An 11,835-nucleotide genomic window follows, 5' to 3' on the forward strand; every position below is an offset into this window, starting at 1 on the left:
GACACTCTGGATATCCTGTCTGGCGTCCTCAGAATCTGGGCCTGTTTGATACGCACAGGGGACTCTCGTGCGCACACAATCGCCCGCCCCTTGTATATCTGCAGAGACACATGTTGACAGCATGTCTGGATGAGGGCTGAGCCAAAAGTACTTGCTGTGTTCGGCAGAATGTTTTCTGCAGTGGCAATTTCTTTCTTCCCTCCTTTTGGCAGGGGAATGTTCGCTGCTTTGTTTATTTACGTTACTGTATTTACATCCCATCTTTTTTCTCTTGAGGAACTCAAGGTGATGGGCGTAGTTCTCCCCACCGCCTCAATTAATCCCCACACAACAACCCTGTGAGTTAGGTTATGCTGAGAGGCAGTGAAGTGAGCAATCACCAAAGTAACCCAGTGACTTTGTGGGGAAATAGCTTCATTCTCAAATTGTTTAAGTTCCATTACAGTTTTAATTAAACTACTATTTTAAAATATGTTTTAGCTTTCTTTTTTTTTTTTTGGTAGGCTGAGGAAGAAGCTTTAGACCATTTCCTGAATGAATCAACGCAGGGAGTCGAGCAGAATGCCTTTTCTCCGTGGCTTCAGCTGCATCTATGAGTACCAGGGGTTGGTCGATGAGATTTTGGAATGTTTGGATCCTCTGGTGCTGGAAATGATGGACAGGTAACTGGGAAGCTGCTTCTCCATCAATGTAGGTAGGCAATACTGAGCAGGGTTCTTATTCAATTCATCCCATTCTTCAGAACTATGAGAACTAGGATCTTTGAGGGTTTTCTACAATCAAGCAGTGTATAAATACCATGAAATGCACAAATGCAATCCTAACTTTCAGGGAAAGAGCCATGGTTAAGGGTAAACACCTTATGTACATGAAGAAGGCCCCTAATGGCATCTCCAAGTTGGCGCTTATAATATCCCCTGCCTGCAGAGCCATTGCTGCTGTCAGTCAGAGCATACAGTATTGAGCTAGATGGACCTGGTGGTCTAATTCCTGGGAGTTTATCTTAGTGAAGACCTCACTTGGAAAAAACAACTCAGGTGGTTAGGAAGGCCCAACAGAGACTCCACTTCCTCAGGGTCTTGCGAAAGAACAACGTTAAACAACAATTGATGACCTCCTTCTACTGGTCCACAAAAGGAAGTGTCCTCTCATATTGTATCACAATGTAGTACGTTGGCTTGACAGCCACGGACAGAAAGTCTTGAGCCCACTAGATGACATCACAAGGGATCGTTGCCTCAGGAGAGCAAGAAAAATTCTCAGGGACGATTCACACCCCGGCCAGCACCTCTTTAATCTTCTACCCTCAGGCAAGAGATATTACAATCAGTCGTAAACAACAGCCTAAAAAACAGTTTCTATCCGTGGGCTGTTAGGCTGCTGAACGGAAAATGATATAGTGCAACTGACTTTCAGGGTTGGTGTGTTGTGCGACATGCACACAGAGGGCTATGAGATTAAGTGTTTATGTGGTGGGGGGAGAGGGAGGCTTGGTTAATTTCATTGTACACAGGTTGTACATTGACAATAAAGGTATTATTAATGTAAAAAATAAATAAATCACATTAGTTTCTCCTGCTCACTCTGGCCTTGCTCACCACTGGCACAAGGCTGCAGAATGTGGCCCAGAAGGACATGTCTTCTCATTGGCACACCGCTCTTCCCTCTGAGCTGCCTACTGATTGGCTCTTTAGCGTTACCAAACCACCACCACCACGGAACTTTGCCCTCCTCCTATGGTCATGGTGGTGCTTTATTTGCCTTGTTTTCTTGTGAAGCGCCAGCACTGTGGTAGAAAATGACAGGCGGATTGCAGTCCTTCATCAGCTGCTGGAGAGGAACACCAGCTTCGGGTACTACCAGGAGGGTGTGAACTATTCATTGCTGAAGATGGCGGCGTATGGGATGGTCCGAGCCACAGAAGCCCTCCTGCATGGTGGGGCAGACATCACCTTTGAAGGTTGAAGGGGGACCCAATTAATGCTTCCCATCTTGCATTTATTTTAAAATTACAGAAATGATTAGAATAACTATTTATGGAGACTGTATTTTTATATACATTTTTTCTTGACCCCCCCCCCTTTCAACTGCTTCCTTTCTGGTTAGGCTCTAGTCAGCAGTGATGGGGTTCAGATCCACAATACGGAAAGCATTCGCCTTTGTTGGAAGAAGGTGAGCTTCCTCCACCCACCGGCCCCACTGAGCCCTGCTGCTTCCTTCTACAGGGCAAATCCAATGTAAAACAACCAGTTGTCTCAGAGCAGGAATATGAACCCGGGAGGCTAGCACCCTTTTGCCACCACATGGCATTCTCCGTAAGACGACCTGCCTGGGTGAACTGGAATGATAAAAGTGCAAGCACTGATCAATCCTAATGTATTTTTATGAGATATACATATGGACTATATAGATAATAGATTACCTAGGCAACAAAGAACATTCTTCTTTATTTTAGGTTAACTGAAAGAAATACGAATAATCATGCATTGCCACAATATAGTCTCAACTTCAAATACTTACACCACTATTCTAAACACATTATTAAACCTCTTTGGTATTACTTTAAATAAGGGTTAAGATATAATTGTGATAGAGGGCCATATATTTATTTTCTCTTTCTCGTTTTTTCTTCCTCAGTTTGGCTTTGATTGTGTTTTATGTCAAATACTTTTAGTAAAAATTGATTAGAAAAAATAGGAAAATGATGACAGTGGTAATGTTGCCAAGGGTCATTTTTAAAAAACAAACCAGTAAACTGCTGTTTCTTTATTGTCCCTGCCCTTCAGGAGCCAATGTGAAGGCCACAACAAAAGATGGCGACACCATCTTCTCCTCCATCATCTCCCTTCTTTGGAAGATAGTGGGAGGTGACGAAGAGGAGGCTCAGACTGTCAACCGTTTCTGCTTCCAGGTCACTCAGCTGCCGATGACCCACGGGGCCAACCCTAGTGAGTGCCCAACCTACGAGTCCCTCAACCTGTTGGCTATTTGCAGTTTAGTAGCCCTGCAGAGAGCTTGCTGGGGAGACCATGAATTAAAAAAGGACTCAAAAATAACTTAAACAAGGTTTTAATAACAAAAACAAAAACTCCTTATACACTAAATACATCAACAACAAACCAGACCCAACCACCAACCCATCCCCCAGGGTAATGGGAGAGCTAGGTGCTGCTCCTTATATACTACACCCAATTGCTGACACAGCTTGATTAACACAACTCAGCAGCACTGGCTATGTTTCACAGCTGTAAGACTGGGTCTCATTATTTGCCCTGGCCCTGGCCCTTAAAAACATACACAACTTGTGAAATAATAATGAACCTTCACATTTTAAAGTGACCATTCAACACAACCACGTGCGCCTGAAAAACTTCCAGCTCCGCTTTCCCCTCCTGCGCTTCCTTCTGGAGTTTGGGGCATGCTACAACTGCACCCTCCATGGGCCTGCCTGCTGGTTGCGCTTCAGCAGTATCTTTGAGGGGCTGTGTTCCTACCTGTGGTGGTTAGAGGACGAGACCTTCTCTGCTGACCTCTTTCAGAAGGCTAAGGCGGTGCTGGAGCTCTTGGCCTCAAGCTTCCAGATCATCAAGCTCCCCAGCAACTTCGATATCAACCTCAGCAACTGCCAGTTCCATAGGAAGAGTATCTTGGACCTCTTCACCAGCCTGAAGAAGCTGGAACACTCCTCTCCTACTTTGAAGCACATGTGCCGGGTTTTCCTGTGGCAGCATCTCAGACCCTGGCCGATCAATGAAAAAGTCAAGGCCCTCCCGCTTCCCAGCTTGTTGAAAAAGTATCTCCTCATAGACCTGAGCAGCTCTGTAGAGGTAGCTGTCTGACTTGGACTTGAATTCTGGTCTCTCCCAGGTGCTAGGCCAACACTCTAATCACTACACTATCCAGATGTTGGGAGATTCAGAAAAGATAAAAGGAATTCTTCACATAAACTGTGGAACTCGCTTCCACAAGAGGCAGCAACGGGGGTGGGCTTTGAAAGAGGATTAGACAAATTAATGGAAGGTAAGGCTATTGATGGCTATGAGCCATGATGGCTATGCTCTTGCCGCCACAGCTGGAGGCAGCAAAGCTTCAGAATACCAGCTGCTGGAAGCTGCAGGAGGGGATTCAACTCTTGTGTTCGAATCTGGCTCGCAGATTTCCCCACAGGCGTTTGGGCGATCCAGCAGGCGTGTCTTACGGGCTTAAGTTGCTGGACAACAGATGTCAGGCCCATGAGACATCATGGCCAAGGATCAGTCATACTGAAAGGGTTGATTGTGGTGTAATGGTTAGAGTGTCAGACTAGGACCTGGGAGAGACCAGGGTTCAAATCTCCACTTGGCCACGAAGCTCACTGGGTGGCCTTTGGGGGCCAGTCACTGTCTGTCAGCCTCACAGGGTTGTTGTAGGGGTTTGAGAAGGAGAACCATATATGCCACCTTGAGCTCTTTGTAGAAAAAGTTGGAATATAAATGCAATATAATAAATATATCCTTTATTAGGCATAGCAAACCACACATTATCAAACAGACACCGTATACAAATTGTACAAAATAGGAGCTCAGCATAACATGGTTTGTCCCAGTTAGATCTTTAACTCCAGAGAAAATCAATTTGCATAAATAAAATAAAATAAAATAAAATAAAATGTAGTCTGGCAACATCCAAGGGAATAAAGGGTGCTTGATGGTCACATCTGCTAATCCCTGCATTGCTGAGGGTTGGACTAGATGACCCTTGGTGTCCCTTCCAACTCTACAACTCTAGTAATAAAAATTTTACTATTTATACCCCACCCATCTGACTGGGTTGCTTCAGTCACTCTACTCTGGCGCAATTCAATTATCCTGTAAGGCTCCTTAAAGTAATCAGAGTTCTATGATCCAATGGGATGTGTTTTCAGAAAAATATTCCATCCACTTTCTCAGCCAGGGAGGCAGGTGATTCTTGTTGCTTCTGGCTTCCACTGCCCAACACCCATCAAGCACAATCCTAGTCCGACGCGAACATCAGAGGATGAATCTGACCACAGCCAGGTAACTGTCAACAACGGCATCCTAAGGGTGAAGACAGGCGTGCTAACAATGCATGGTGGTTTGTTTTTTTTTTCTGTCCCAGAACAGAACCTTTTGGCATGGTGAGGTTGAAGAGTAAGGCCCGCCCAGGAGTGTTTATTTTCCAGTGCCCAGGACAGGGATGGAAGAGAAAGTTGATTCAGCACACGTTTAAAGCTGAATCTATCCTATTCACACTGTCCGAAGCATTAACAGGACCAAAACAGAGGCATCTTTCAAAATGTGCTCTTCTCCAAATTTTGCAATGCAGGTATGAGTGAAAACAACATACAGAAATGTATTGTATTTGGGGAAATTGCATACCAAAAATGTATTTATTTGGAGAAACTTGCAATAAAATACTGGCCAATTTTCATGAGGATTTTTAATTATTTCAAAAGCCCTACAAATTGCTGCAAATTGCAACAGAAGCCCAAGAAGCAGCAAAATACCTGGACATCCCGGAATTACAGAAATCATCCTGGCTTCCGAATGGATCCTGGGATGTCTTGTTTTGGCTCCTGCAAGAGCGCAAAAGATGCCTGTTTTGGGGGCTGTGTTCTCGTGCAAGTCACATGTGGCCTTGAAATAAAAAGGTAAAGGGAACCCTGACCATTAGGTCCAGTCGTGACCAACTCTGGGGTTGCGGCGCTCATCTCGCTTTACTGGCCAAGGGGGTACAGCTTCCGGGTCATGTGGCCAGCATGACTAAGCCGCTTCTGGCGAACCAGAGCAGCGCTCGAAAAAGCCGTTTACCTTCCCACCGGAGCGGTACCTATTTATCTACTTGCACTTAGACGTGCTTTCGAACTGCTAGGTTGGCAGGAGCAGGGACCGAGCAATGGGAGCTCACCCCGTTGCGGGGATTCGAACCACTGACCTTCTGATCAGCAAGTCCTAGGCTCTGTGGTTTAACCCACAGCACCACCCGCGTCCCTGGCCTTGAAATACACGTGTCCCAATTTTTCTCTGCAGCATGTTGGAGGGTATGCAGCCGCAGAGCAAACCCTGAGGCCGTGGAGATGAAAATATCCTCATTTCCACTCTCTCCAGCTCTTCAACCCAGACCCACATCTCATCCTGGATCTAGCACAGAGCAAGCAGGTCTCTGTGCCTCGAGCTTCCAGGTCAGGTCACACACACCAAATTGGCTCTTGTTCTCCTACCTAGTGGAGGAGAGACCTGGAGGGCCCATCGCTTAGCGGTAGCTCTTATGATCTAGCTCATACTTTAGAGATGCTGATGAGGACACTGTTCTAACCCCTCACTGGGCACAGGACTCCCAAGAACTGGAAGAGTCTCGGGGAATTGTCCAGACTGACCCCCCCCCCGCAAAAAAACAAAAAAAACCCAAACCCTACAATGCACTATTCATAATTTTACAAACCTCTGGGTTAGCTTTCTAAAAGGTGTGGAAGTCAACGCCCTTAGCAAAGAGTGGAAACTGAGAAATGGGTTAGTCAGTTCATCAGCCACGAGCCACTTGGGCCCCTCTAATTGTCAAGGAAAGGGTGGTTCCTTCCACCCATATGCAATTCTCTCCCCACTACACCCCACCCCACCCCACCCCACCCCATCATCTTCTTAATTCCCCTTTGTCTCCCTCCCTCCGAATAATCATGCCCAAGGCGACTGCCAAAAATCATCGAATGAAACAATGATCTGTGGCCAGATGGTTGGGGAACCACAAGCCATCATGTGAGACCACAAACCCAGGGCTGAAGAAAGAGCCCGATGCAACGTGATCCGTGGACCGCAAGGCGTTTGGCTGGCCTGCACAAGATCCGAGGCTTGGGAAGTGGCCAGGAACGGGATGCAAAAAGCAAGCCACAGTCTCGCCACCTGCCACAAAATGTGAGCTTCGGCAAAGGAGATTTTGCTGGTTTGGGGGTCTCAGGTGGCGGGGCTGCCTTAAATTTCCAAGGGCAGTTTTCCATTCTTCATGAAGTCCAGATCAAGCACAATTCCTTGTGGGATTGCTAATGCGCCCTCACTGCTGGGCAGGGGGGCTGGCGTGACAGCAGCATCAATATAAGAAGGGGAAGCGGGGGGGGGGTGGCTGTCCCATAATAGCACCTTCTGTCTCGGTGGTCCCTCTCCGTCATTTATTTATTTCCTAAAATTTATACACCTCTTGGTTGTAAAATAAATAAATAAACCAAACCCTGACACACCTCATAGCGGTTTACAAAAGAGAACAATAAAATTATCAACGAGAGCAATTAACCGTCATAATTTAAGGCCTTCGAAAAGTTAAAATAACAAAGAGTCTAAAAGCAGAATTAAAGCTCACATCAACTTTCCGAACAGCAGGGTAGCTCTGCCTAAACAAAAACACTTTCAGCAAGTGCTGCAAAGTGTACAGGGGAAGGGGCCTGACTGATTATCACTAGGCAGGTAGTTCCAAAGTGTAACTATTGTGTTCTTACAAATGTAGAATGGGTTATTACGTGGCACTTGTAACAATGCCAGTCTAGTGGACATATATGGGGTAGGCCATCTTGCAGGCAAACTGGTTCCCAAGTTAAGGGTTTTATATATTGATAGTAATTACCTTGAACTTGGCCCAGTACCATTCATATACCATGACAGTACCGGTTCCTCTCACACACAAGGTTTAGTTCCGTCCTTCCTTTCCTTTTATTCTATCAGATGGAACCTCGTCCCCAGAACCTCATGTGCTGACCCTCTTTAAACTCCAGAGCAGTTTAGATATTCGTAAACATTCTGCAACCACAGCTGCTGACCCCATGGAGGACTCCTTTCAATAAACCAAGCCAGTGTTCCTCTGGCTAGAGAGTTAACTAGGTTTCAATAAATAGCTAGCCGCAGGCTGTGTTTACTAACTTCAGTGTGTGTGTGTGTGTGTGTGTGTGTGTGTGTGTGTGTGTGTGTCCCCACACCTTTTCCTTCCTTTTTGCCAAGTTGGTCTGGATTCATTCTTTCGTTGGGGTAGACAGGCAAAGAATTTCCAGCCTGCCGCCCCTGCAAATTTGCAGCGATTTTGATACCTCATTCATCTCTCGGCAATCTCGGAACAAGCCCTAACAGATCATTCAAAGTTAGCTTTGACTTCGCAAATGAAAATAGCTATGTACTTTTATGACTGGCCAGGTAGCAGGAGAGAGGGGAACGGCGGCTCAAAGCTCTGTGGGAGAAATCGGAGTCTCTCTCCAGGATTTGGAGAAGTTCTGGGATGTGGTGGGGAGATGAGAGGAGGTGGGAAAGGGGCCAGAATTGGTTGTAGATGGATGGTTCTTGTCTGCAGCTCAGCAGTTTTTTTGGGGGGGGGACAACAACTCTGTAGCCCCACCCTGAAGCACAGGCCCTGAACACAACCATCTGGCTGCCTCACCCAAGTGCACCAGACAGCCAGTCCCTCCTTGCAAGTGGGGCCGATTTGTCTCGTGCCTGTGTGTTCCCGTTTCCAGCACCCATGCGGCGTTTTGGGCCTGAACGCCTCCAGATGTGTCTGAGAGCTTTAAAAAAAAGCCAGCTGTGTCTCCCTGGGATACTCCACTGGACGGCTGAGAGGTCAGGAAGAGGCAGAGAGCTGATCTCCATCTTTGGGGTTGGTCTAACGATTTAATAGGATAGCTAAGTGGACGATGCATTTCCAGAGATAGTGTAAGTCTAGATTAGGGCAATGAGCTCTACATTCCCTTACACTTGATCCAGAAGCTGCAGCTAGGGCAGAATGCTGCAGCACGATTGCTGACAGGAGTAAATAGAACACCTGTGCTCGGAGATCTGCACTGCTTGCCAATTTGCTACCAGGCCAAATTCACCATGAATAGGTAAAATCCTTGGGGTTAGTTTACCTGCAAGATCGCCTTGCTCCATATACGCCCACTCGACCTGCAGAACTGGCCCTGTTGCAGGCGCCACATAACATCCGTTCCTCATTTGTAAGAATTTGGATCTCTTATGTGTGGCAGCACCTGCACTTTGGAACTCCCTGCCTCTTGACAACAGGCAGGAGCCTTCAGTGTGCTTTTTTTAGGCACCTGCTAAAAATAATTTTTTTTTGCAAGCCTACCCAGACATGCAGAATGTTGGCGCGTGTTTTGATCTGTTTCTAGTTTATTGCCGATTTTATCTTCAAGGGTTGTTCTAAACTGAAAATTTTTATTGTTTTATTTTCCTTGTGAACCACTTCAAGGCTTTGTTTCTTTTATAAAAATAACAACAACAATCAAGTGGTACATAAATTTTGTGGGGGGAACAATGGGGTTGGACTAATAATGATGGCCGTTTAATTGGGTAGCTAAAGCGAAGCCACATTTCCAGAAGCAGTGTAACTCTGCATGCCCGACTTGAAAATAAGCCACCATCCCCAGCACCTTCTGCTTCTGAGCTGTCCTCTGTCGGAAGCATAATCCTGGGTCTTTTGGTCTGATGCAGCTGGACCCTGGTTGACCTCTCCCTCCAGCACCTTCCCTGGCCCACACCAGTCCTGCTTCACACTTGCCTTGGGGGCTTTTCCCTGAATGGAATGTGCCTTTGGGCTGCAAACAGAGAGCCAGTGTGGTGTAGTGGTTAAGAGCGGTGGTCTCGTAATCTGGCGAACTGGGTTCGCGTCTCCGCTCCTCCACATGCAGCTGCTGGGTGACCTTGCGCCAGTCACACTTCTCTGAAGTCTCTCAGCCCCACTCACCTCACAGAGTGTTTGTTGTGGGGGAGGAAGGGAAAGGAGAATGTTAGCCGCTTTGAGACTCCTTAAGGGGAGTGATAAAGCGGGATATCAAATCCAAACTCTTCTTCTCTTCTTCAAACATGCCTCTCAGTTTCCTGGAGAGAGGTGTGTGTATAAATTTAAGTCTTCACACAGCATGGAGTTAGAACTACGAAACTCATTCCCACAGGACATACTGACGTTCACCAACCTGGGTGGCTTTGAAAGATTGGACAATCCAGATAATAAGGCTTTCAATGGCTACCAGCCGGGAAGGGAATGCTCTGCTTCCAGAGGCGAAGATGCCTTTGAATACCACTTGCTGGAAGCCACAGGAGCAAAAACAACAAACAAACCTATGGTCACGTTAAGCATACTCAATAAACACACGAGACGTAGCCAGCTGTGTTCTTAGATGAATAAGGTATACTATTCATTGGCAGCTACTACTTTGCCATAAGATCCACTGTCCTGCAATATCACATATGAGCTTTAACTACTGATGAAGCCCAGGACGGGGAAACAAGGCCAATATTCCGCTTTATTCCGGAAATCCTTGTCTTAGACTCTGTGAAAGGATTTTGTGGAACTGTAACAACCTTTCAAGTGGATGGTTTGGACGTTATGAACAGACAGGTGGAACAAGACACCATTACATGGATGGACCTTATGAATGAACTGACTACAGAATGATCTGATCCACTGGGTCTTCCGCTTTGTTCGTTTGTTGAACTTTATTAGTTACTTCTGTTGAAATTTACAATTTGTTACAATGAATAGTATACCTTATTCATCTAAGAACACAGCCGGTTACGTTTTGTGTGTTTACTGAGGAAGCCACAGAAGGGCAGGGTGCTCTTATGCTCAGATCCTGGTTCCCCATAGGCATCTAGTTGGCCACTGTGAGAACAGGATGCTGGATGAGGTGTCACTGGCCTGATCCAGCAGGCTCTTCTGATGTTCTTAAAAGTGGCTAATATGCAGAACAACTGGTTATTGTGCACATTCACCAGGCCTCATACCCCCAATTAAATGATTAAAATTATGAAATTCTCTATATCAGATGGAACATCGTAAGGCTTTCTGGTCCCCCTGGTTGCAATGCCTCTACAGCATCCCTATTCATTCCGCCTCCAGGGCAACATTTCTGCCTGCAGGGCAGTGCAAACTAAGGAAGCCAACATGGGCCGTCCTTTTGCAGCTGCTGAGGACATCAAGCCCACCTCTGCCCAAGTGGGGATCCTGGGGGAAACGGCCATCAATCCCCGCTTTGCTTCGGCTGCATGGAGAAGGCAGAGCTCCTGCCGCCTGTTGACAGGGGCCTAAGTCGCTCCATGTCTACGGTGTCAGATCTCATTTAGCGGGAGGCCTGAGTCGGCCGAGAACTTGTGTGGAATGGCCAGAGGCCAAAGCAAATATATTACACAGCCTGAGGCCGCCTGGCCAGAAAGGAAGTGGACAGAGAAAACACCTGCTGCTTTGAATCCACTTTGTGCAAAGGCTCTCCGCTTTGCAAAGAGGCTGCTCTTTTGGAAATGGTCAAACAAGGGAGAGGGGAGAAGTCTGTGCCCATCATCCCAGGACACCTAGCAGCCCCTCCTGCTCCCCCAGTTCAGGGCAAGCAACACCCACCTCTACGGACAAGGGAGCAAGTGGATTTCTGCTAAGCAACCCATCTGCCTTGCCTCAGCTTCCCCGGACTCATCAGTGAGCCTCTGAATCTGTTTTGGATCCACCAGAAATACATTGGAAATCACTAGCCCACATCGCTTCAATCAGTTGACTCCCGCCATGCTGGGGGTTAAGACTAGACGAACCCCAATGGGTCCCTTCCAACTCTACAATTCTAATAATAATAATTTTATTATTTATACCCCGTCCATCTGGCTAGATTGCTCCAGCCACACTATTCTGGAGGCAATTCAATAATCCCCTAAGGCTCCTTAAAGTAATCAAGAGTTACAAAGGCTGGACATTTAACTGGTTTGACTGGGGGAAATGGAGTGGGGCGATTCCTCTAGGACAAAGCCAGAGAATCTTTTTCAGCCAGAGAGCCACATTCCCTTTGGTGCAACCTTTTGAGGGCCACATGCCTTGGAGGATCAA

At 46.7% G+C, this 11,835-nt stretch overlaps 1 protein-coding gene across 1 annotated transcript; it reads left to right on the forward strand.

Moving 5' to 3' along the window:
* Window positions 1–534: 534 nt before the first annotated feature.
* LOC309331843 (ankyrin repeat and SOCS box protein 6-like) lies at window positions 535–11,055 on the forward strand (the record flags this gene model as incomplete). Its single annotated transcript, XM_081844348.1, is given in 9 exon segments — window positions 535–662; window positions 1,779–1,908; window positions 2,107–2,155; window positions 2,158–2,172; window positions 2,787–2,977; window positions 3,354–3,827; window positions 4,929–5,036; window positions 6,108–6,181; window positions 10,887–11,055. Coding segments are annotated over 9 exon segments (1,338 nt in total).
* Window positions 11,056–11,835: the final 780 nt, after the last annotated feature.

Source organism: Podarcis erhardii (genome assembly GCF_964252035.2).
Source record: "Podarcis erhardii genome assembly, chromosome: 16".
NCBI lineage: Eukaryota > Metazoa > Chordata > Lepidosauria > Squamata > Lacertidae > Podarcis > Podarcis erhardii.